This window comes from Egretta garzetta, unplaced genomic scaffold (assembly GCF_000687185.1).
Source record: "Egretta garzetta isolate BGI_Z169 unplaced genomic scaffold, ASM68718v1 scaffold234, whole genome shotgun sequence".
NCBI lineage: Eukaryota > Metazoa > Chordata > Aves > Pelecaniformes > Ardeidae > Egretta > Egretta garzetta.
This window is the reverse complement of record NW_009259528.1, coordinates 1,171,202-1,198,188: the sequence shown is the minus strand read 5'-3', so window position 1 is coordinate 1,198,188 and position 26,987 is coordinate 1,171,202. Positions and strand designations below refer to the sequence as shown.

The following is a 26,987-nucleotide window of genomic DNA, read 5'->3' as shown; positions in this document are numbered from 1 at the left end:
TTAACAGCCGGGCAGAGGCGGTGCTGAGGGCCGGGGTTTGGGGGTGGGATGGCAGGGGTAGGGGAGTGGTTGGGCTGGGGGAGCTTAGAGGGCTTTGCCAACCCAAACCATTCTGGGATTCTACGATTCTGTGTGGATACCGGGAAGGATTCTCTGCAGCTGCACTGCTTAGAAAGCAATTTTAAAAATCGGAGCTCGGCAGCAGAAGGGGCTGCTGAGGGCATTCTGCTATGGGGTAAAGGCTCCGTTCATGGGAATAGCCAAGAGTTAAAAATTAAAGGGCTGATGCAACACGACAGAAATTAAAACAGGTGCTTTTGCAGATTCCAGCTCTTCCCAGCTAGTGATAAATCCAGTTCCTAGTATCTTTTACAGAGCTGTGTGATGGAGCAGGGGGAAAACACAGCAGGATTCAGTTCCTTTTGAAGGCATTCAGTTAAATATTTAACTTAAGGTACAGGGCAAACCACGCCGGCAGTCAGCGCTCGGCTCCCAGAGGCTTTCCCAGCACGATGCCAGGCAGCTCTCGTGTCCCATCGTGCGCGCGCGGCGCCCAGCACCAGCCCCTGCCGCCGCTTTGGCCCCTCTGACCGAGTACGCTCGGACCGACCTGGGCAACGTTCTCCAGCTAAAAGGTACTATTTGCAGCCACAACACAATGTAAGGAAAAAAAACTAAGCCAGTCTTTCCGATCTTTCCTTAGTCCAGTATCACCTGTGTCGATGTTTAAAACCTCAATCACAACATGCTTCTCGGGAAAAGCTGGAGCAAACTTATGAACGATCTCACAGGGTTAAAATTTATGGGTTTAACCAAAAAAAAAAAAATCCTACTTCTTGCCACTTGGACAAAATAAAATTTAACTTAATAAACATTTCATCTACATTATGGCTTACAGAAAACCTACATATTCAAGAATCCAAAAAATGAGTAACTAAATATTCTTAACTGCTCAGTAATGTAAATGCTACTGAAATAAGGCATTTCTTTCTCTGGTTAAGATAGCCCTGCTGAAAAACTGCTTTCCAGAAAATATTATGGGCCTCAAATCTGGCCTAAAATATGCAGGCAAAAAAAAAAAATCAAAGATTGTTTAGCAACTGTAATGGAAGCACAAGGTTTATAAGTGATGAAACCGCAGTATCCCACTGGATCAAGCAGTCGAGTTTGAAATGTCACAATATTTGAGTTCATTTTTTATTCGTTTGATTATTCATCTAAATATTTGCAGATCCAGTGCAGACATCCACAGTGCAACTTGAGGCCGGTGCCCCTCGTCCCAGGCAGTTGTAGGCAGCGATGAGGGCTCCCCTCAGCCTCCTCTGCTCCAGGCTGAACCCCCCCAGCTCCCCCAGCCGCTCCTCGTAAGCTTCTCCAAAGATTTTAAAAGAACAGTTTCATGATGAATTAAGAAAATAGTCTTCTATTTCTGTCCTGATATCCCAGAGGTTGCGTCCTTGCTCCAAGATAATTTTAAACCCACCTTTCATCCAGCATCTCAAAACACAATTAATCTACCGAAGTGCTAAGACTTCTGCCCATAGCACCCAGAAAAATATCCCAGCTGGCCCAAGAAAGGGCATAAACAGATTATGAATGATTTTAGTATGGAGACTATAACAACTTAAAATCTCTGTGGACGAGCAAAAGGAGAGGCGAGGGGGAAAAGCAGGCACAGAGTTTGATAAACCAGAGAGGATTTCCGAGCTGCAGCACATGCAATAGCAAAAGGTTGGATTTTAGGACTTAGAAAGTCCCTTCCCAGTGCAGGATTTCCATGGGGTATTAAAAATAGCTACGGGAGGCTTGTTACTGTAAAGGATGGGAATTATTGCATGGCATGGAAGGGAAAGACCTACGGCTAACGTACCCTTTTTCCACCTGCCTACTGAAAGGATAAAAAGTGGGAGAGAAGAGGTATTTGCTTTATTAGCTGTGAGTATCAATGGCTCCACGAAGAAACATTTGCAGGCTCAGGCTTTTTATTTAGGAGGGGTGTATTTCTGGATACGGTGTCCAAACCTCCCTCTGGCTGGCTGGCCCTGCACCTCACTTCCCTTTACATCCCCGTCCCGAGACGGCTCAGGCTTCAGAAAATAAACCTATAGGCTGAAATAGCCCACAGGTTATATTTGGCTCTAGCCTAGGTAACGGGGGCATGTTTGTGAGTCGAGTCCTGCAGCGTGAAGGGAACCGCAGCCGGGTAGGGTGTCGGGCTGCAGTTGTCACCCATGAATCAGAGGTGAAGCCACAGGCTCCGGGGGAATCCCAGGGATCAGGCTGAGAAGGAAACACCCCCCCTTCGTGCCTGGTGGGTGGCTCTCCTGGTACGCGCTCGCCTTCGCATTTGTACCGCAGGGGTTTGGTTTCACCCCGGGTTAGTACGTCTCCCCGGAGCAGTTTTTGGGAGCGGGGTTGATCTCCTCTGGCAAAAGGCTTCAGGCATCTCTTTGAGGGTGGGACGCAGCCCGCTTGGCTTGGACTAAGGGCTGCCCTTTCGGATACCTCCAGCTGGGTGAAATGCACGGCCCTGCCAGAGGTCCTCACCACCCACCGCTCTTATCCTGACCCAAATCATATGAAGAACCATTTCTGCTTCCTGCTTGTGGTCCCCAAAGAGTTAAAGAACTTTGCTATTAGGGATAAAACAAACAAAAATGCCTAGCACCTGATTTTATTCACCAAAGAACTTCATCTCCTTAGGTTTTGGGGAGCAATATGGTTTAGGCATTTGCCCACGATGAGTCAAGGGACACTGGGCTGGCTCTATCTACACACCCTTAAAGAGAAGCGCGGGATACAACTATTTATTCACACAGCAGCATGAGATCTCGAATGATGAAACCCTGCCTTCCAGCTTTACTTTGCTGGAAGGAAAATTCAGAAATTCAGAAAAAAAAGAGGAAAACTAAACCCTGAGCAGGGGCAACACCAAGTGTGTGTCTGCACGGAGCATGGCCCGCTGGCACGGGTGAGCTCTGCCCATGCTGCAGGCGAGGGGGCATGCTGGCGCCAGGAGCCGCAAAGCCGTGCGAGCATGGCATGGGGCCAACGCAAGCCAGTTAAGACAAGAGTTAAGCTTAGGCTTGGGTGGACATCCCCCACGGGCAGATTGATCTCATGTCTGCCTGGAGAAGACCTCATTCCATGCGCTGTATCTACAGTCCCTTGCAGGGAGGCCACGGCTAAAGGGCTTGGGGGTGATGGGTGGGTTATCCCTTCGTGGTTTTCTGCAATGCCGCGCCGGCAGCGCGGGTGGCGAGGGACGGTACCTCACGATGAAGTCCGAGTGTGCGCTCTGCATGATCTGCTTCTCCGAGCGGATGTGCTCCTGCTGCCTCGTGTCCACTATGTGACGTTTCTTCAGTATTTTCATGGCAAACGTTTTCGACTCTTCGCTTTTCAACTGGACCTTGGGTAAAGCAGGCAAACGCAATGGTTAGAATCATGGAATCGTTTGGGTTGGCAAAGCCCTTTAAGCTCCCCCAGCCCAACTGTTCCCCTACCCCTGCCATCCCACCCCCAAACCCTGGCCCTCAGCACCGCCTCTGCCCGGCTGTTAAATCCCCCCAGGGCTGGGGACTCGACCCCTTCCCTGGGCAGAAGCGGGGCGCATCCCCCCACCAAGCCGTGCCAGCCCAGCTGCACGGGCACCCAGCAATCCCACCACCCTGCCTTCAAAAATTCCTCTCACTTCTCCAGTCATCAGCTTCACTTTGGCATAAACCAGATTTCGAAATACTTGGCCTATTGCTAAACTGAAAAGCCATTTCTAAAACTCCCTGTGTTTTAGGGAAATCCCCCAGGCCAGCGCTACCCCCAGGCCGGGAGGTGCTGCTAGCTTACGTCCAACTCTCACAAAGCCTTCTCCTCCAGCTCCTAACAAACGCACCGGCTCTGGCAGGCAAACGCAGTCCTCGGATGCTTGCAGAGGATGAGCAGAGCTGGCTTTTCAACAGCACTGCTTGGTCACGTCTTTACTTTTAACCTTAAGCCTCAGCAACCTATTTTTAGCCTGATTTCCCGAGCCGAGGTTGAAGGGAGTTGTTTGCTTGCTCAGCGGTGTAACCCTGGTAACTCCTGAACCCCGAGCCACCCCCAGCCCCTCCGCGGGACTGGTACCCATCCCAAAGACGGCTGGAACGCAGCCATCCTCTCCATCTTGGCCATGGCCTCTTCGTCACCACGAAATGAGAGAGGAGCCTCGTCACGGACCCACCAGGCCTCTTCATTTGCTAAATTCCCCCCGCAGCTGCTCACAATAACATTGCCAGTTAAATGCTTTTCCCCCTGTATAGTAAGAGGTGCCATTTGGCGACTTCTATTTTGGTTTTCTTGTAGGAATTTGGCTTCAGCCAGCAGACAAGCGGCTCGTCTGTCGTCAGCCCCCGTAAGAAATTCAGCTTGCCTTTTAGGTTAGGAGACAACATTCATGCAATCACAATGTATTTAATGTAACATCTATTCTTGTATTTGCTTGGTAACAGAAATGGGGGCTGATAGGAGACATGGCCCCTTCCACGCCCTCCCCAGGCCGCCTCTGCGTCTGCTTCGCTCATGCTATGGCTCAGGTCGCAGGGGAAAAGCAAGGAGGGACAGCGCCCTCAGCATCCCGGCTTCATCCGAAATCAAACTGCTACTCGGGTGTCCACAACGACACAGAGAGCTGACCCTCACCACCACCACCACCGATTCAAAATAAACCCGAATAAAGGAGAGTCTACCCATCTATGGCCAAAGCTGTCATTGTAAGCGCTTCAAGATGTACCTGGTATCAATATGTACCTATGTATGCCGGTGTTTCCCCGTCTGTTTTAAAACCACCTGGGCTTTCAGTCCCCAGATTTGTGGCTTTTTGTTTTCCCTGCAGCCACAAGCATCCCCAAGCCCACATGAAATTTTCCCTTTTCCAAAGGCGCTATTCTGCATTTCACACCGAGAATCGTCATTTTGAGCTTTGCATGAAGCCTGTGTTTGCCATTTAATCTTCAGGGAGACGGGGTGCAAAGACCCAAACAACCCACATAAAATAAAACATTTTTCCTCGTCTGTGCACCAGAGCCACCCACTCATCCATGGAGCTGGGGCTACACGGTGCCGCCTTCGCTACGTGGTTTGACCACCGCGCAAAGCAGAGAGAAATTCTGCATTTATGGCAGACTGAAAGTGATAAAAACATTTTCAGTTTGGGGATACGGTTTGGAATTTGGTTGGTTGGTTGTTTCATTTGGAATAAATGGCATATGGGCTTTAGTCCAACCGTCTGAACTCAATTATTTGATATTATCCCATCTAAATCAAACCAGGCTGCTTCAGGGGAGCAGGGTGAGAAGCGAGGCGACACACAGGGAATGAGGAAAGTTAAGGTAAAATCTGGGTTGAGCAGAATTTACCAAAACTTGCAAAAAAATTCAGGTTTAGTACGACTAAGCATATACTTCTGGAGAACCGATCCCTCTTGCTTTTGAGGGCAACCCAGGCTGCATGGCTTCCCACCAGACCCCTCCGGCTGGCGATGGACAAGCGCCATCAGCTGCCACACAAATTATTTCAAACAGAAGTCTGTGCAAATCCCTATTAGATGTTACAGGTGGGATTCCTTTTCTTTCAGCCTGTGGTTTTTAAGGTTAGGCTGTCCACAGGCAAACGATGACGAACAGTGGAACCAAGAAAGCAGCTCCAGTAGCTGGTCAACTGAACCTGGAACGTTAGAGAAAAAAAAGAAAAACCCCAGGTATTTGGCACTCCAACCTTACTTGAAACATCCATTCCTATTTTCCTACTGTTCATCTGTACTAGACAACAGCATCAAAAGTAAACACAACAACCCGGTGGAGACTCAGATGAATAAATTCCAATATTTCATAATAAAGGGTAGTACGAATGAACCCCATTGTGTCCCCTTCTGGTGGTATCATTTCGATACCATGGATTCTGACCACCTAACTTTTGTGTCTCTCATTAAAAAGGCTATTTCCTTTATTAGTTACTGTTTTTTCAGGGGTGCCTGGGCACATGGTGGAGCGTCTGAGGGAGTCACCTGCTTTCCTACGCGTACCTGCGCAGCCTCCAAATAAATACAGGGAAGGAAATTACCGTAAGGAAGCAGAAGACAGTGGTTTGATCTGGTGTTTGATGATGCTATGGCTGCCACCAATGTTTAAATATAGAACAACCAGGGGCTACAATTAGCTAAAGCCAGACTTTGACCTAATGCCACGGGAGAATTTAGATCCATTTTCCATTCCCACCCCTGCCGCACTTCGTAACACAGAGGATTTGCAGGAGCTCGAGAGCGCAGGGGGATTCATGTACATTAAATGTGCCAATGCACCAAACCAAGCTGGCACGGTACAAAATCCAAGGCTTACAGTTTGGATCACCTGGCTGTCCACCGGGAAGTGAATCCTGCAAACTCCTCCTCGAACATGCTGGAGTCCACCCCTTGCTCTGCTGTTTCTGCCAGATGTGGGAACGGCGAGGGCTATTTTCATGATGGAAAGCTGGGCAGCTCCAGGTCATTTCTATTATTCTTATGAACAGTAATCTATAATATTTAACTTGTGATAGTTAATAGAAAAAACCCCAATGTCTAATCCCAATCTCATTTCAAAAGTAGAAAAAAAAATATCCAGGAGTCACCTGGACTTTTCATTTAAAGAAAGCAAAGGATTAACACTGAGAAGATGAGAACGGGCTGCTAAGAACACCCCGTTCTCCAATTCGAATGAGAAAAATAGCACAGGGAGCCCCAGACACCACAAGGATTTTGGCTCTGAGCTCAGAAGGAGCGGGGTACGCTGGGCAGGAAGCTCAGCCCCCCAGAGAAACCCACCACCAAAATCTCCTGAATGCTTCAGAAAAGGGAAAAGGGCTCAGTTTTCCAAGGCAGGCAGTTTGCAAAGGAGCCATCCTTGCCACCCAGCTCACAAGATCAGCTTTCCCTCGCTTGGAAGCAGCATCTTGTATTTCAAAGGCCCCGGGACTATTGATTCGGTGGAGACCTGCCGGAGCCTTGGGTTTCAATCGCTCTTCTCCGAGAGCAGCCGAGCCACTAAGGGGACGGACACAGGGCAACCACCCAACTCAGCCTTTTATTTGCAAGTTAAAAGGATTTCTGGTCCCTTCCCTCCCCCTTTCTTCACTCCTCTCCTCGCAGTGACCTTGCCCAGTCCCAGCTCTCCTGCCAGCACAAAGATCTCCAAAAAGATCTCCCTTGGAGATTCTGCGCACTGATGGCAAGAGCAAACATCAAGGCCACTGCAAATGTCCACAATGAATGATAATGTTCAAGTTGTGTATCTGCCGAAAGGCCCCGTGGTAGGAAAAAATCAGAAATAAAGTTCCTAGCACTGAGGATACTTCCCTTCCTCTCCACCTTCACACACAGGTTTCAGCTTCCCATTTTAGGTCCAGTCTCATCACCGAGCTCTGGCACATGGGCCACGGCTGCAATCCTGCCTCCACCTTGCGTGGGCTGTATCGCAGAACGCCCAGCGGGGCGAAGAGCTAACCTGCACCCTCCTGCTGCAGCCACCCCGAGCCCGAATCCCCGCGACGCTGCGGCTCCCCTCGCCGAACGCCCCCCGCGGAGCTCCTGCCCTCCCTGCTACAGAGGAGCCTCCGGAGGAGAACACGAGCGCTCTCCGCTGTGGAGCAGGAACACATTTTCTCTTCAAAAGACAAGAAAACGCAATAGGGAGCATAGCTAACCGGAGCCCAAACTCCACCTTGAAGAGGCGACGCACAGAGCTAGAAAGAGGGAAAATTCATTAGATTTGGGCATTCTGCAGGATTCTTATGCAGGAAATGAACTGCATCCCAGTGACAAAATAACACCAGGGATGTTTATTACTGAACGAGCCAACTGTAGAAGCAAAACAGAGTAAGCAATAGCCACTTTTATTTTGCATATCTATGTATTTTGCATATATATTTTTGCGTATGTATGTGCAAAAAAGATAAATCTGTAACTATGCAAAATGTCCATGGTTATATATATTTATATGCACGTGCATATGCATATAAACATAAATAAATATAAATATAGCAATAAAAATACATATCTATTTTGCAAAATACTCTAGTCCGAGCACTGCAGTGATGGGCTATCACGCTTAGATTTGGAGCTGCAGCCGCACCCTCAGCCGGCAGGTATTACCTGGACAGGGCTCCGTGGGGAGGGTCGGGCTCCTCCACCCTTCAGCCCCCTCCCGCTGCACGAGCTCCCAGCACTTGCCACCCCCAGCAGCCATTCCTGCCCCCCGCCTGTGACACCCTCCCGCGCCTCCGCAGCAAGGAAGCCCCGCGACGGCGGAGCGGGCAGGGGCTGAAGCAAGCAGCTCGCTTCTGTGCCAGCCCCAAAGCTGCCCCCGCCCCACGTGCCCGGGGGAGCGCCATCCACTCGGTGTCATCACCTCCTCTTTGGCCGTGCTTCAGCGTGACGCCCCATTCCCATGCCACCAGGTGGTTTTTTGGCAGTCTGAGTCACCGTGACAAAGCCACCCCTGAGTGAACCCAAACAGATGGGTCACTCTGAAAATCGTAGAATCATAGAATGTTTTGGGTTGGAAGGGACCCCTAGAAGTCATACGCCCAGCCAGAACCTCTCTTGGAGAGGACACTGGGACACAGCAGAGAAATGGGCTTCATTTTGCTGCTCAGAATTGGAATTCACAGGACTGCCTTTAACTTCTCAGCACCAAGAAAATAATGCTGCTTCATAAAGAAGCTTCAAAAAGTTCAAGATGAGAGGGGCAAAGGTGTCTGGGTAGTGAGTTAAGTAGAAGAGGAACACTACATGCTTGGGACAAGATGCCAATGCAGGGGAGAAGAGGAAGAGAGGAAGAGAAGAGGAGAAGGAGAGATGGAGAAGAGAAGGAGGAGAAGGACAAGAGAAGGAGATCTAACCTGTCATGCTTTTCCAAGACCTCAGCTGGCTTCTCCTGGGCTTCCTGTGCCCGTATGAAAATGTTGGAACCGCTCCAAGAGCGTTGCTTTGCTTTAGGGTGTATAAACTTCTGCCACTTCCAAAACACACAGCGCGCTCCAGGCCTCATTTTTTTTTTTTAAAACACAAATAGAATTCATGTACAAATAAATACGGTTTTCCACCTCAGTGCTTTTTCAGGCTTTCTGGGAAAATGGATATTGATGAGACAAAATCCAGGCCTCAATGGAAAAAAAGAGCAAACGGGTGCATCTGTAGGCTTCTTTAGAACCCTCCTTCTCCATCTCTATCTACTCTAAATCCTACACATGTATTGTATCTAGTCCGCAATGGGAGCGATTTCTGCGCCACTCTGGTGAGAGCTGAACTGACGCAATGCAAGCTGACCTTGAGAATCTGCAAATGTTAATAAATCTGTGCTAGGAGGTGGAGCGATCCCCCAAAGAAGGATTTATTTCCAGTGAAGGTGCCTGAGCCTTGCCACGCCTGCTCCGAGGATGTGCTCTTTTAACCGCACCGATCTCGGTCATGTCTGGTCTTCTGTCCCCGCACCATCTCCTAGGAGAAGACAGCAAAGAACCTCTCCCGAACTCCCACTCACCACAGATGTTGTGCTTGTGGGTTATGGCTCTTGCATGGCTGTGGGTTTTCCAAGAAGCCTTACAATTAGGGTTTTTTTCTCCAGGGAGCTGCCACAGACAGTATTTGCCACTCTGTGCAGACCCTTGAAGCCATGGAAGAGCAACAGACCCCAGGGTGAGAAAGCGGAGCTGAACATATATTTACAGTTTATCCTTCCTTCATTTTGGCAGCTACATAGAGGTTACGACGGGAATGGTGTTTGCCACTTAAAACTCCCCAGATTTCTTCTGGCTGATGCAGTGGAGCTGCCTGAGCCTGAACCCTGGCAGCGCCGGGACCCCGCACTCACAACCCCCTTGCTCGTCAGCCTTTGCTGCTGATCGCCAAGGGCACGGGCCGGGCTCCCGGCGAAGTGGGAGCACACACCGGGAGCAGAGTTTGTGCGAGTACAAAATGTTTCGTTTAGTCTGGAGATGCAGCTTTTCCCTAAGCAGGCAGCGGTGGTGAGCTTTTGGGAGCCGGACAGACGCTTTTCCTGAACTCTCGCCTCCACGACTCACAGACAAGTTTCTTGTTGCTCGGGTCTCCTTTTGAACTCCCCGTGCGGGCTCGGCAATACCCCTGTAACGATGGAGATGCTTTGGCAAAGGGCTTTTGCTAGCTCTGCATTTTGCTACATGTGCATTATTCGGATATAACGGAGCCACAGATGAGTGCTAGCATGAAACGTGAAGACTTTCCTACCCCGTTAAATAACAACCGGCTCAACTGCAGTGCTCGGGAGCTGAAGTGCAAATGCTTTTGCACACTAGATATGTCCAAGGTCCTTTATTTTCCGCTGTTTCCCAGCTAGATGCACTCAAACCACCAAAAATAGCGACGGCTGTTGCTGAGCACAGCACTTGGGAGCTGAGCTCTCCTAATCCCGACAGCTGAACTGCTGCACCAACAAAGCGGCGGCTTCTTCCCCCCCCCGCAAAGGGGTACGGCACGCTTTCAGTGCTAAATATATTCCTCTTCTTCCAGGATGAAACAGATTTCCCCATCACAACATGCTCTGCCTTACAACTTGCTTTCTTCCCAGCATTTCTTGTTATTAGGCAAGCGAGGAAACACCTTGCTCACAAATACGCCTCGAAGCCTGCTGCGGTGACTGGACGGGGTTAGACTGGAAAATAAGTCAAGACTAACAAAAAAAAAAAAAGAGCTAAGATGGAAAGAAGACTAATGGCGTAAAACCAAAGTCTGAAGGCTGTACGGTAGGCTGAAATTTTGCAGGATGAATCAAGAATTAATTACAAGTGGGCAGCAGGGTGGGAAGCGGCCACGACAGCGACCCCGTTTGCTTTGGCAGTCCAGATTCGACGGGTTGGGAAAGCACTGGACGTTGTATCACAACCTGGGATGCTGCAGGACAGTACACTGCAAAGGGCACTCTATGAATACACCCAAGGATACACTAAAAACCTTGGAAAACCTCAGCTATTTAACAATTAAAGTTGCTTAATCAAATACTGAACTGTGCGAGAAACCTGCAATTCTGTGCTTTGATCCCTGCACTGAAAATGGCTATTCAGAGCCTGACAATATGCACAACTCATTTTTTTTATAAGCAAGGGCATTGAGAAATGTATTAAAAATTGTGTCTTTCTAGAAAGCCCAGAGGTAAATATTATTTTTCAAAAATGTCTGGAAGGAAAAGGCTAAAAAGCAGTGAGGAATGTGAACTGTTTCATGCACAAAATAGTTCCAATAAAAAGTAAATAGCAGAAGAAGGGTTGTAGAGCTATAATATGTGAAACCAAATGGAAAAACTCACTGCTGTGGTTTCTTGAAAATATCAGATCGACCTCAACCGTTCCCCTACCCCTGCCATCCCACCCCCAAACCCTGGCCCTCAGCACCGCCTCTGCCCGGCTGTTAAATCCCCCCGGGGTGGGGACTCGACCCCTTCCCTGGGCAGCCCCTTCCAGCCCCTGACAGCCCCAAGGGGAAGGAATTGTTCCCCATGCCCAACCTCACCCTGCCCTGGCACAACTTGAGGCTGGTGCCCCTCGTCCCATCGCCCGTTCCTGGGAGCAGAGCCCGACCCCCACCTCGCCTCAGCCTCCTGTCAGTCCAACAGAAAGCACGCTTCTACAAAGGATGCATTTAATTCCAGTAGGAATTAAAAATCAAAGAAAAAAATAAAAAAAATAGCTCTGCAGTGGCCCAGCCCCATCCGACAGGATCATAAAAATTAAGCATCCTGCATACAGTGAAGAAAGAAGGGGGAAAAAGGGCCAGATCTCCATCACCAGCGTTTTGCTCAGCTCAGCGGCAGTCGTTCCGTTGTCAGATGAATGTGGGATTTACTCAGGTACCTGATCTTCAAACCGCTCACTTAAATTTCTGCTTCTTCGCCTTGACAGCACCCAAAATGCCCATTCTGTCGAAAGACAGAAGGCCAACAGATTCCTGACAATTAAAAATAAAAATGATTTCAAAGAAACGACTAATCTTTCTAATAAAAAGCTTCATTATAGCTGGAGCAAAAGGATAGCCATGCAATTGGAAATTTCCACTAATAAATATCTGAATTCTGCATCTGTCAGTCTATTGGAAGACAATTACGGCATTTTTTTCCTCGCCATCTAATTAATTCAGTAATGGTTTTGTTTACAAAACAGGCTAGAGGCGACAATAAATTTGATTGCACTTCATAATCTGTGGCCAGATTTCTCTTAAAACACAAATAAAAATGAGAAATGCCATAGTGTCCATTTTAAAAAGGTCTGTATAGCCCCGGTAAAGCGTGGCTGGAACTCAGGCTTTGGTTTTATGCGTATGTCTTTATTAATCTCCGTATTGTAAAGGAGTTTAGCTTTTAGTGGCCACCATCAGGCCAAAAGGACTTCAAGGGGGTCTGCCTAGTATACGGCACCATCAGACACTTCCATGAATGGCTTGGATTATGAAATAAGAGGGATGTTATAAGCTTTGCATCTATTAAAATCCAGCCAGAGAGGGCTGGGAGCACTTGTGAGAAGAGCAAGGGAATTCAAACTGATTTTTACAAATGGAAGCGATCAAAGGGACACCAATGACTGGCAATCGAAGGGACACCAATGACTGGCAATCGAAGGGACACCAATGACTGGCAATCGAAGGGACACCGATGACTGGCAATCGAAGGGACACCGATGACTGGCAATCAAAGGGACACCAATGACTGGCAATCGAAGGGACACCATTTAGTAGTGGCAACGTGCTGCCCCCATTGTCCGTCTGTAGCTGAAACCGAGTTGCAATCAAGCTTGCGATGGGGTGTGGAGAAAATACATTTTTGCTATTTTATGACAACAGGAGTGATTTAAAATCTTCTCCTTCCTCCACCTCCGAGTGATTGTTGGAAGTGATAGCTGTGTAAATCAATATAACAAAAAGGCACGTGTTCAGGCGTGGACCTGATTTTCAGTCTACCTGTGCTCAGTCACCACCTACGTGAACTGATTGCACAGCAATAATGACCCTAACCACATACGTGCGGGTACTCCAATACATTTAATTCAGAGCTGTCTAAACTAATCTTGATTTAAATCCAAAATAACTGACCTGGGGCAGACGATTAGAAACACAGTACTTAAATTAAAAGGCAATTAAAGAACAAAGACAAGAGCAATGAAGTTCAGGAGAGATGATTTATGAAGGCTGAGGACACCTGACCTACATCGCTGTCCTCTGCAAAGCAGTGCTTGGTGGGGTACCAACCTCAGATGACATACCCATTCCCTCTTCCCACATAGTATTGAGGCACCTGGACCCCAACACAGAAGACACTCAGCTGAGTGCTGAGAAGCTGAGCTGCAAAAACCAGTGGATGCATCTGTTAATCTGTGCTATTAAAACCCACAAAGTCCACTCCTGCTGTTTCCTCTCTGCCCTGCTAAGGGAGGTGTCCACCGGCTGGGCGAGACGTGTCCCAGAGCAGCTTGCACCTACTTGGCAGCCCTCTGAAATGTGGGAGGGTTGTCCTAGGAATGTGCCACTGTCTGGCCAGACTGGGCAGACCGTGGTCTCTCCAACCCACCTGTTTGCTTTTCAAACACTGAGGACCCACAGGTCCCGCTGAAAGTGAACAAAAGCTTTTATTCGCCCTTGCTCCCGCGGCAGAGTTGCTCCCTGCCTACAACAGCGCAGCCCCTACTCAGCTGGTTTCAATCCTTGAGAGAAGCCTGGGTAAAAGCTGGTTACATTGTCCAGCTGGGGACAAAAAAGGAGAATAGCATCCATGAGGACAAGGCATGCTTCAAGAGGCATCAGGTAGCCATCCAAAAAATGAAGCAAACTATGTACAACACCACTGAAAATCTGTGGGGAATGCCTCTTGGCACACAAAAAAATAAAACTACCTAGAAAAGCAAGATAAAAAGAGGTATTTCCGCATGTAAACTCCACAGAATTGAAAATTATTTAAATGTTAGGCCATCTTGCCTAAGAGCCACGTACTGGTGCATGAATGCACCGAAGGGGTGACCTCTCCAAAGCGGCAGCATTCACGGAGGCGTCTGGAGAACCAGCGCGTACTGGTACAAACCACAGCTGGAAGCTAGACCTCAGGCCAAGGGGAACCCTACCGCTTTTGGGCCAGCAAGACCCCAACTAAGCCCGAGGCATCCCAGTTCCCAACCAGACACCCCCAGGTTACGGAGCTGCCCGGGGGGGGCTCGCCCACAGCGGCCAAGGGTAAGCTATAAAACCCCTCCTCTTTGCAATGTACTTTATTTGTTCGATCAGTTTTACTCTTGGAAAACACAAAAATGTGAATGTTTTCCAGGAACAGATTTCAATGCTGCCGTGCCCCAGCAGGCTGCTCTAGCACACGCAGGCAATAAATGAACCGATTCCTCCAATACATTTTGGTTATTTAATTTTTTAAGCCTTAAATTATAAAACGTATTTCTCATGGAGAAGATAGAAGCCAGAGGTAGCTCAGTTTTGACAAGAAGAACGTTTTCTTGTTTTAGTAACAAAATTTCCCTTGGTAGTAAAGAAAAATAATAGAATCTGGAGTGCTAAGCTAAACTTTCAAATATCTTTTATCCTTCTGTGTGTAATTCAGCATTATTAAAGAACTACAGAAAATGACCTTAACCAGCATTATCCTGCTACGGAGAGGGGCACCCACCCCTGACAAAAACCCCTACAAGGTGACGTAGGCTTCTACAGGCTGAGGAGGTGGAACTAGGACTTTTTGGAGGCTTCTGAGATTTGGACATCTACGATTTCAGTATTTCTAGCTGACTGTGACCTGTTAGGTTGAAGTGACAGAGCATGTCCACTCCCGCTCTTCTTTTTTTTGCCAACCATCACACACTGATAAGATTTGGGTTTTGTCAACATCTTAAAGCTTCCAAATTAACTCTGTGAGCAGCCAGAGGTAGAGGACTGGCCCATGGCCATCAATAGCACAGTCCAACTTGTTTTCCTATCTGTGCAGTTTGAGGGTCCCATAAACAACCCCCCATGAAGACAAACTCATGCACCTTCCCAGGAACATCTTGAGGCTTTCAAAGCTTGACAGCATGCATCAGAAAAGCCTGAACAACGAAAACAAAGCTCACAAGGTCCTCCACAAGATTCACAACAAGCCCCAAACTGGTGGGCCCCTCACTACAGATCACCTCAGGTGGCGAAGCCAGCGGTGATGTTAATTTAGAACACAAATCTCCTGAGCTTTATGCTGTTGTCAACAGAGGGGGAAGGGCCTTCAAAAGGCGCAACCCGAATTAAACTCATGCTCTAAAGCATCCTCCACAGCAGATGACTATAGAAGGAGCGGGGCAAGGACAGCCTTCCCAGGCTATGCATGAGCTCTCGTGACTGGCTTCCAAAACAACAGCTGCTAATAGCAAATAAATAAACAGATAAATAAATAAATAAATAAATAACCAAACCCAAGCCCCAGAACGGGATGAGCATTCTCATGGATGTGCTCTGCTCCATGCAATTTTACACACATCGGAACAGGAACAGTCAGAAATCAATCACACGGAAGAGAGAGTCGCACTTTCAACACAGAATTTACCCGTTGCGTCACAAATAATCACCGGCAGACTTCATTTTGCTGGTTTTCCAGTTCCCAGCACTATAGGTGCCTTTGGCTCCCGCGGGGTTACGGGGTGGGGATTTCCCCAAAGTTTCGTGATGGCAGCAGTAACTCGGTTCACTTTGCCCCTAACTTACAGGAGTTCCTAACACGCTCTACCGGTGTCCGGTATCAGAAGCTCCTCCGCGGTCAGCACTAAGCTCCCTCTTTCTATTATAAGTTTTTGTATTTCCATGGTATTACAAACGGGTCACACAACGGCTGCCGTTCCAGTCGCCTCCCGCTCAGACTTTGTTTTTAAGAAGACTACAGAGCTCTAAATTCAAGCAGAGCAAAAAGCAAGCTCAGATTTTCCCCTTTCTCTAAAATTCTGAAATAAATTAAGTAATTTTCTGTGAAGTGGTGCCATAGTTCAGACATTGAATCAACAGCTTTTGCGATAACCAAGATCTCTCTCTAGACCTGAATTAGAAACTGCTTGGAAGAGGCTTCGCACCATTATTCCAGTTTTGGCTAAGTAAGATTTTAGGCTGCTCTTTTAATCTTAGCACCCAACAGCCACACGACTCTTCAGGTTGTTTTCAAAAGGCAATCAATGCCATAAACATAGGAGCACTTGGAGAGAGAAGATGTGTGCTCCTCTCTCAACCTCGTGCACAGATTCTTCTTGGTTACTGCAAAGCATTTATTTGTACCTTTTTATTTACCAGAAAATGTAATTCCCCTTTCTTCAACCCTTGGAAAATACGTAATTCCATAACATAATTTTCTTCCTGTTATTTGGGTGCAATGAGAAAGAAAAACTCAAAGACTATTAACAGAGTACTCGTTCTAGCACATCACACACGCTTCAAAGAAGAAAAGGTTACCTACCAGCTCAACTCGTCCAAACCCTCCGACTCCAAGGGTGTCAATGATGTTGAAATCAGACAGTTTCAGGTTGGCGAAGAAGGCAGCTTCGGCTTCGTATCTGGATTTTTTTATGCGAAAAAACGGAAATTTCTTAGAGGTGCAAACATGAGTACTGCACAATACTGTACCCGAATGGCATGAGCGTGGAACAGCCTTTACCTGCTTGATTTCCATCTTATCTCTTACAGTTTGCTTTTATTCCCGCGCATCGTTTTTGCTGGTCCCAATTATAGCATCGCTCTGATGTGCAGGGTTTTCCAAGGGAGGAAAGCAAACATGCCTACAATGCGGATGCCTGGCACTGCAATCCAGCTCCAGCTACCCAGCAAACGCTACATTTTGGTATTGTCTATTGATCTTCTTGTGGGTGGTGGGTTTTTTTTGGTGTCTTTAAGTATTTTTGGAAGATAAAGTCTCTCTTATCCACAGGCTGGCAGTAGTTTCTATAAATGTTTATTGAAAGTGGCAAGATCATTAAGGTCCCTGGAGAGAAATCACAGCCAGGTTTTATGAAATCAGATCCGATAAGCTGCGGGCTGGTGTGCAAATGCCTGAAATGAATGACTTCAGTCACATATCAACATTCCTAAAAGAATTTCTTCCCTTCTTCTCCTCCTATAAACTCACTTGGAGTAGACGTCTCAACCCAGGAGGTCCCAAAATCCAGATGCTCTCTCTTAAGCCCATGTCCAACTGGCTCGCAACACAAGTTCACCAAGCCCTTGACTACGGAAGCATGCAAATTGAACACATGCAAGCCTGCCAAAATAAGCTTCCCATGACCATCCTCATGAATATGATTCCTCTAAAATAGCTCCTTGTCAAGGTTTATGGTATTTTTAGAAAGGCTCAGAGGGGAAATGGATGAACAGGATCCACCCACTCAATAAAGTTTGACATTCAGCTGCCGGAGAGGTCCCCGTGTGCGTACAACCTTTGGCCGCTGGTGACACAGACTTGTATGGGAAAAGAGCGTTGATGGGATTATGGAGAGAGGCATGGAGGCTGTAAAGGGGGAGCCGCCTTGGTCTGCAGTACTTAATTTTAGCCATAATATCTTGCAACGAACAGACCGACCATAAGCTGCTGTTTCACCTGAATGCGTCGTTTGTGCCTGCTAACGCTGGCGTAACGACAGAACATCGGTGTTAGCCACAATCATACACACATATCCACCTAGCTTCTTAACGTACCTTGTCCACCATGCCCGTCCCTAATTCACTAAGGGAATTGATTTACTTATTCCCTTCAAACCACCTTCTTTAGTCTACTTAAAACTGCAGTGACATCGGGGGAGAAAGAGCAAGAAGAAGTTTTTTCAAGTTAAAAGGGAAAAATAAAGAGAGCTGTTGAGAAAGGCGAAAGGTCACACGCTCAAGCCCCAAATCCAACGCAATAAAGCGGAATTTTATCTCGGGGCTGACAAATTACTTAAGCTCTGCTTTATTATTTATGCTGTCACCAGATCCTCCCGGTGACATTGCGCCCGTGGCCACAGCAGCCCGATGCATCCGATTTTGGAAACCAATCAGCACCGAGCCTGCTTCGAACTTGGGATAACCTTGTGTGGCACAGCTGCGTATCGATCGCTCTATACTCATCATGAGGTGCATACCAAACCTGTCACTAAAAACCTCAGCTAAAGGGAGGCGGATTTGTACGTCCCCTTCTAAATCACAGCAGACACGCCGGTTTAGGGGTGACAGAGCAATGAGAGGAGTCTAATTTTCATGATAAATGTATAGACAGCTCCTGAGTTATCGTGTGCATTCCTGACCAGTTAAAGACCCTTAATGATTTATAATTGCTCAGAAGATGAAATCCCAGCAGGAAAAATTTCCCTTCAACAGTCTAACAACAGACGCAAAGCTTCAGGTCAAGAGGCCCTGCATTACCTGCGCCCAAGGCTCGGGAGCCTCTGCTCTTGGCAGAAGGAGGCAGGGACCAGCTATGCCGCCTCCTCCCCCGGGAAACTGGTGAGGGCTTCCCAGTGCTGAGCAAGCGGGCGACGGGAGAGGCCAAACAGCGGGGTGTCAGAGGGCTAGGGTCTCCCCAGACATTTGGGACAGAGAGGGCAAACGTTTCAATGGGTTTTTTCCCTGTAATACCTCTTATCCCGAAAGACCGCGAAGTCCTACAAAAATGATGTATCTATCGTTCATATGCCATGATGTGAGAGGACAAAAAGTAGGTAAGACATAGCATGGTGCTGGCGAGGCAAGCAGGACCATAGTCCCAGCCCCTGCAAATTCCACCAATTCTCCTGAAAATCCCCCGGTTCGAGGGGATCTGCCGCTCCACTCCCAACTTCTTTATCGTTCGTTGCAGAAGCCGAAAGCTCTGCTGATGGCTTTTAAAGCAAAAAAAAAAAAAAAGTGTCCATTTATCACTGTGCTTAAAAAATGTACTTGCAGCATCATTGCGGTTGCTTTTTGAAATCTCCTGGCGAATTCTCTTTGACAGACTGCTCGTGTGTGGTTAGCACATACGAGCGCAATGACGCACGTAAACCAACTCGGATGCAGTTCTCTACGTAGCGTGCAACAGGCATCCGAAACACAAAAGAAATTCCCAAAACACATAGCGAAAACGAAACGCGTGTAAACTCAAGCAAGCCCTTCACATGCTCAACAACAACAGTCACATCTGAATTCTGCTTTATTCCCTGCTACAAACGTTGAAGTCCACTTTCAAATCAAAACCCTGTACACAAACAGCGTTATGCACTTCAGCCCTGCAAAGCTGAAGGACAAATCCCTTCAGTCACTGAAAGAAAAAAGGCTGAAATGCAAATATTGCCCAGCCATCTCCAAAGATCAGAAATCAGGGCGTAATCCTCATCCTGAAATTCAGAATCTGAATTCAACGTCTGTCCTTCAACTTCCTTCATCTGAGCATGCCGCTCCCTACACAGAAACACCTGGGGGTTCACAGCACGTGCTCCTTGCTTGACAAAATTATAGTGAAAAACCTACGTGATGCCCTGATTTTATCACCTCCAAAAGAAAAGGGACCCTTTCAAGGCAGCAGGAGGACGGTGCAAAGAAGTACAGAGGAAGTTTAAAAATTAATATTGTGTCTGTAGGAAAATGTTCAGTTCTGAAGCAGGTCGAAGAGATCTGCTACGCTCAGCTACTGAGGAGGACGCTTGGGATATTCCCTGGGAATGTAAGAGAGATGGGAAGAATGGCAGAGAGAGTTTGACCACACTTGTGCAAGAAGACCTGGAAATAACTCAGCACTCTGTGGGAAAAACACGCGTGTGCCAGGCCAGGACGTGTATCTTCTGGGTACCACTTTGCAGATGCCACAGCCTCGTCCCATCTGGTACTTAGCAGTCTGATGAGAAAGGCAGTCATAGCCTAAACACGCAGCCATATGCCCGTGCTCTGAGACTTTTCAAACAAGAAAATGACTTTTTGGCCTCTGGAAGAGTTTTAAGTTCCTAAATTAATAGATAAGAGGTGCATTGGGACGATGTCTTGGGCAAGCTCGGAGGCGTGAATGCTGATCAGCATCACACCCACGTTCAGGGACATTCTGGAGCTACGCCGATGCAAGGCTCAAACTTTCTGTTCTGGGATTTCCAGGGTTTTCTGACTCTAGTGGAATTAGATGTAATTAAGAAAGAGCTCTTCTCTGGCTATTTTGGTAATTGTGCTTCTTGCCCCAACTATCACAGGCCAAAGTGCCTGGAAAATCATCACTGGAAGTGCACAAAAAGATACGGAGTACGCATTGTCCAAACACAGAGACTCAACAAAAAGTCTGTTCTTTAACAAAGAGCTTTTAAAATTAAGGCTGAGATTTTTACAAGTGCTTGTGGGAGGCCAGGTATCAACTCCCAGTGCACTCGTAATGGGACTTCTTTGCTTACTGAACCCGGGTTTTGTCACCTACCCTGCCAAACCAGCCCTGCCAGAGCTCACAGTCCACTCCTGTAGCTAAGAGCAGAGGTATCTTCTCCAGCGGGGACATCAGAAGACGTTACGGAGGAGGAAATGCTCAGATCTAGGTCAAACGTGAGCATCCTGTGGAATCTCCCAAGCTCTTGCCCAAGGTTTCTTGCAAATCCAAATGACAGAGGTACCTACTGAAACCTCACTCAAACGACTGGCTTTCCGTAACGATCGTGCCTTAACAAGTATCAGCGCCTTCCTATGGAAGAGTTGGGGCTTGGGACCACCGTTTTTTTCTCCCATTCCAAATAAAATACATATTCTTACTTGATTCAGCCTCCTCTTCAGCACAGACAGGCATCATATGCAAGAAACCAGAATAATTGGGGGGATGAGGAGTAAATACCATCGTCCACATGTCCCATTACTTTGAAACAGCGGCGCAGGAGCCACAGCCCAAACATTTGGGCAATGCCTGCTATGCAGAACAGGAGAGGAAAACACGTGTCTCCTTGCACTGCCGGAGGCTTCCAACCATTTAAACAAGCGATTGCCTCCTAGGACAACAATTACTCCAAAACACACTTCAGGCTTTCCCTCCCAAAGCTACAAATAAAACCCAAAAGAGAACCACCTTACCGAGGCAGCTAGAAAGGGTAAATGAGAAAATGCAAGGAGCAAAGGTTTGCAATTACCCAACTGCTCAGCTTTACTAAACCAGCTCACAATTCCAATCACGAGCTAAATGTGTTGGGAAACATCAGACATCTGTTACCAAACTGTCATCTCGATAGAAAACTTGGCTTCTTTCCACCTGCGTGCTGCCAACCAGACCTCAATTGCAACCAAATGGGACCCAATCACCAACTCCCTGATAGGAGCGAACACAACCATTTTGGGTGCATAAAACCAGAATTTCAGAGCCTTCCTCAGTGACAGACACCTGCTCCTTCAACAGCCATTTTGTTGGCTGGCCCAGGCCCTGTATCACCCATCGCAGAGGCGATGCACTTCTGCAGATAGAAACATCGCATCTCTGCAAAGACTAGAATAACTTGAATCGCAATACTTGGATGGCGATGATCAGATCCAGCCTGCAAGAAGACACACATGCAATGAGCCTGAAGAGCCACAGGTGGGGCAGGGAAGAAAATACATCACAAAAGAAAACGCTATTTCTGTGCCCACTAAGTAAGAGATTTATCTCAGCCCATCTCCTAATTTCTTTTTAGGATGCTGCTTCTACTGATGCTGCACTTCAAAAAAATGAGTTTGTGATAAATGAAAGCAAAAGTTACCTCAAATCTTCCATTTTGTGACTGTTTTTTCTGTACAGCTGAACCTAACATATTTTAGCCCTAGTGAAATAACCCACCTGGGTCTATCCTGCTCACGGCACCCAGCTGCTGTTCGCCTGCCTGGTACCCTGAAGTCATGGCAGGTTTTCTGGACTGGATTCATGCCATTAAGAGAGATGCAATTCCAAACGTGAATGAAAAGTGGCAGGGGACATGGATCAAATTCATGTAACGAGGAGGCTTCGTTATCTGAAAGCGATGCAAGGAAGAGCAGATGCAGCAAATGGTGGTAGGGCTCCCGTGCTTTCCCTTCCGTGCTGGCCAGCCCTCTTCCCCACCTGCTCAAATGACTCCGAAAAGCTCAGGTTCACACATTTCTGAGTGATAGTGGACAAAGGGAAGTCTATGAATGGTCATATGGGTGAAAGCGAAATAAAAAGCATCTCGTGTCCAGTCCACACGAGATCCTTACCTTCAACTACGCCCCGTTTGATGGGGCTCAGAAGATCTAGCCACATTCAGGCAACAGACAGAAGCATGGCACAGCGACAGTGTATTTTACACAACCAGCAAGATCCAGAGCCTGGGAATGCCTGAAAGCAAATTCTTGAGAGGCGTTGAGAGCAAATCTGTATTTCTTTACAGTGCGCTGCCACTCATCCTCTCAGAGGTCCCACCCCGCGTGCAAACCCTTCTTGTTTAGCATTCCCTCCAGATAAAGATCCAGTTGGGACAGCACATTTTGCAGGGGGAGATGTCGCTTGACAAAGGACTGCAGCAACAAATCCACCCCAAGGGTATGGACCCAAAACCCTGCTTGGGGAAGACCATAACGTGCTCATGAGACCTCTCTAGGAGGCTGATCCTGCAAGGTGAAGAGCACTCTCAGGTCTCCATGGAATTGTATTGGCTGAAAGGGAGATGCTTACCCCAGAATTAGTCGAGGCAGAGCAGGCAGTGATAGCAGAGAATAAATATTTCCTAAATATTGTACTTTCCTGTATAGGAAATGCCTAGGTTTTGTGTTTCTTCCTCTGGGTACCAGATGTCTGTCTGTCTCATGACGCACAAATGCACCTTTTTACTTCAAACATCCCTTTCAGATAAATGCTGGCTTCAGTAAGAACAAAAATATGGAAAAAAAGACCAGCTCTTTACCTATTTTACTGTCCATCACATAACGTTACAGTAAAGTTTAATTAATTTAAGCTCCATCACGTTATTGCAATTTATTAGCTCGTTCACAAATACAGGATCACAAAATTGCACCAGGACATCTCCAATGACAGTGGAAGCAGGAAGACGCCGATCAAAGACACCGAGCTGTTGGACAAAAGTACCGGCACAAGACAACTGTGGGTTCTCCCATCGCTGTTGCCCACCCGGCCCCGGGTTGGAACCAGGGAGCACTGACATCCCATTTCCCTAAATCCAGATGGGGTTTTCTGCCCTTTCACAGAGACAGCAGACTGATGGCATGGTAATATGCCCATAAATAATTTCTGCCTGGTGTTTGCTATCCTAATGCTAACCCACTCCGGGGAGGGATGGGTGCTACGGTGTTACCCGCGGACTTGTTAGAGAGGCTTTACTTGCGGACAAGGATTTGCTGCCCTGCTTCAGGGAAGACCAAGGAGGAGAACATCAAACCCATATTCTACTTTTCCATTTTTTCTAATTGCAAACAACACTGAAAAAGTAAGACGCGCGTATCGATCTATCTACGTGTATCTGTAGACAGATAGATACGGGGAGAAAGTATGATAACTAATAACCCAGCTTCTCCTTAGTTCAGGTCTCCTTCTTCCAGACCATCCTTCTGAGGTCAGCAGTGCAGTGGCTTTAACTCCCGATTTAGCTGCTACCACTTCCTTCTACGTCTTACACCTCCGACTGAAAATCCAAATCAAGAGAGATTTCGGTTGGATCTTTAAAAGCAACGTGCTGGTGGTGATGATGCAATCGCTAGCTACAGCTGCACGGACCATTGCATCGAAAAGAAAGGCTCTCTTTCTTTTCAAGTTCATGTTGTTGGGGCTGGGAAGTTCTCTTGGACCCACCAGCACTTGAACTTGCAGCGTACTTGCCTTTGACTTTCACATCAGGAGAAATAGCATACCTCCTGGTTCAGATTTTCTTACAGAAAGTGAGCATTTGAGTGGCAGCTAAACCAGACATTAAAGCTATGGCACCTCTAACTTCCTCTGGAAGGGGAAGGAGATCTGAAATTAAAAACATAAAGTTAAAAAACTAACAGAGAAATGATTTTTTCCCCCTCTTTTAAAAGCACATTAATTTTCAATTAGAACTCGGCAACGTGAACATGATATTATGCTGTTGTAATAAGCTCTGAGTTGTTTCAGTAGTTAAGCAAATAGAAGATTTGTTTGAATTACGGAGCTTTGAAGACTTGCTATTGCACAGAGACCAATTTCACCGAGAAATGTAATTGAATGCTTTCAAATACAGTCAGTTAAAATAGCTGAGAAAGCCTTTCTCATCATCTGGGCTCTTTAAAAAGTCTTAACTCCAAAGCCAATATTGTTGAACTCCTAACTGTGCCGAGAGATGGGTAACACCTTGTTAAACAACTGGTGCCTGTTAGGTTCTGCATCTTCCGCCTCGCAAGAGCCCGAGCACTGCAGTGGCACCTTAGCTGAACACAGGATGTGCAGGGACCAACTTATTAGGAAAAAAACCCCCTAAAATCCAACTTTTGCCTTTTTTTCAGGTGTTTGCTGTGGGATCCTCTCTTCTTGCAACACAGGGAAACTCATTGCTGCCTTTAGAACGCACAACTGCTCCCAACCAAGCCGCTCGGCACCACCCCCCATCCAAGCAGCCGTAAGGGTTTGTGTAAATGTGGGTGTGCTTTGACTGCACCCCGCTGTTACACACCCACACAGCGCCCCCGCGCCAGAAACAAGCCAAAATTTTGGTGGAAGAACCAAAGACACAGGGATGTCAAACGCCCGCAGACCGGGGGCGTTAATGCCATACGGGTATGACGCCGAGCGCTTTCAGCAGAGCACAAGGCTATCGGGGTGGCTGTTCAGGGAACTGGGTCCCTGGTTCCTCGGCCAAAGAGGGGTCCTCACTGAAATCCTCATTTTATTTTCTAGTTGCACGTGTTTCCCCTTCAGCTGCTGCTGGACCAGCCTGATGGGCTCTCCCAGGGCCCCGCTTCGGGAAGCCCTGGGTACAATAACATTTGTATTTTTGTAACGTGCCTGATGCGAGGAGCGTCCCGTGATAGTTCAAACAAGATACTCTACAGGACAGACTGACTTACAAAACCAAGACTTGAATCAATTTTAATTAAAAGGGGCGGAGGGAGGATGTGCCGTATTCCTTCCTCTGGAGGCGTTTCCTGTTCTGTGCAGTATTAAAGGAGATTGCTTGGGGTGTGTGTGTGTCTCCTTTTTTCCTTCCTTTTTTTCTTGTCTTCTTTTTTTAAACTCGGGATGTTGCTATCTGGAGGCTAAAGAAACTCCCGCATCGCCACTGTACTGCGCCTGTATCTTGGCCGAGGGGTGCGGGATGGAGCCCCAAATTGGAGCCGACAGCGCTGTTGTGTATGGTACGCTGGGTCACCCTGCTGGGAAACTCACTGGTGACAGTGGGAAAACAAAATGCAAACAGCTTCACAACTCCAAGACAAGCAGCAACACAACCTGGGATTTCACATGAACCAAAATTCTAAGGAAAACAAATGATTTTTTCCAGCACCTCAAACACTGCACTCTGACCCTGGCTTCTTAATTTCACTTCAATGAAAACAATGTCAAATACAAAATGAAAGATAATTTTAAAATGTGATTTACCGACATCTTTTTTCCCCAAACTCATGCCGAAATCACCTATTTCTGTAAAGCATTTCCCTGCTGACAACTCAACATCTTTGTTAGAAAGATCCCTACCAGTTGTCCTCGGGCAATGGGTATTGTCACAGTGACTGGGTGGGAGAATCCTCGTTTGCTCTCCTCCCTCTACACACACCCCAGCAGCACCACGTTCTGATGCCAGCAGGTATGCAGTGTTGGGTTTTTGAGCTCTACAGTGAGATTTAAAGGATACTGTGTCCAGTTCTGGGCTCCCTGGTTCAGGAAAGGCGAGGAACTCCTAGAGAATCCAGAGGAGGGCAACAAGGATGATGGGGGGACTGGAGCATCTCCCCTAGGAGGAAAGGCTGAGGGAGCTGGGCTTGGTCAGCCTGGAGAAGAGAAGGCTGAGAGGGGATCTCATCAACACCTACAAATAGCTCAAGGGTGGGGGTCACGAGGACGGAGCCAGACTCTTCCCAGTGGTGCCCAGCGCCAGGCCAAGGGGCCATGGGCACAACCTGAAGCAGAAGAGGTTCCAGTTGAACGGGAGGAAGAACTTGTTGACTGTGAGGGTGCCCGAGGCCTGGCCCAGGGGGGCTGTGGAGTCTCCTTCTCTGGAGATCTTCAGCCCCCGCCTGGCCGCTGTCCTGTGCCCCCTGCTCTGGGTGAGCCTGCTTGGGCAGGGGGGTGGCACTGGGGGAGCTCCCGAGGGCCCTGCCAGCCCTGGCCAGGCTGGGATTCTGGGATGCTGTGAAAAGTTACAGCCACTAGACAAAAGGCAGCCATTACGTGCTTTAGCTCACTGTAGTCCACCGAGTTTCATGTCCTGGCCACCCCATCCCTACTTCCCAAAAAGCTGTCGGCTTTGGGTTTTGTTGTTGGAGTTTTTTGTTTTTTGTTTTTTTTTTTTCCCTTTTCCCCCATCACTGTGCTCATTCCAACAGCAGCGTGGGGTAAGGATCCAATTGCAGAGAAACAATTACCATGCCCCAAGGCACACTCACCGTAGAGAGAAAGCTCTTCTGCCTGGCCGATGGGAATAAACTGTGAATCAACGCGCTTCGCTTGGCTTTTTTATCTTCGCTCTGCCAGCACCCTGCACTATTACGCCTTAATGGCCTTCCGGGCACATTTCTCTCCTCACATCCTAATGCCAGCATGAACAAGCAACCTTTCAGAATAAAATACTAGTTTGATGTTGTTGGGTTGCAGCACAACATCTGACAAGCCACGGCAGGGTGACACGGCTGGGGTCGAACGCAGTTCACTGAAGAGCTGCCAGGGGTTTATAGCATATTAATCCCTCCTTTACCTTCCTAAATCGTGGGTCACTACTGAGATAAAATTTGGGTTTAAATCCCCAGATTCACCAGCTAAATCAGCTATGGTTTGGGTATACGTGGTGATTCTGAATTCTGTTGTAGCACTCAAACC

At 47.6% G+C, this 26,987-nt stretch overlaps 1 protein-coding gene across 1 annotated transcript in view; it reads right to left on the bottom strand.

Moving 5' to 3' along the window:
• Positions 1 to 26,987, bottom strand: part of PRKG1 (protein kinase cGMP-dependent 1) — a 490,065-nt gene that overhangs the window by 13,175 nt on the left and 449,903 nt on the right. Inside the window, exons 12-13 of the mRNA XM_009637557.2 lie at positions 16,494 to 16,590; positions 3,273 to 3,412 (exon numbers count right to left, since the gene is read on the bottom strand). Of these exons, the coding sequence (XP_009635852.1) occupies positions 3,273 to 3,412; positions 16,494 to 16,590 (237 nt within the window). The remainder of the gene's footprint in view (positions 1 to 3,272; positions 3,413 to 16,493; positions 16,591 to 26,987) is intronic.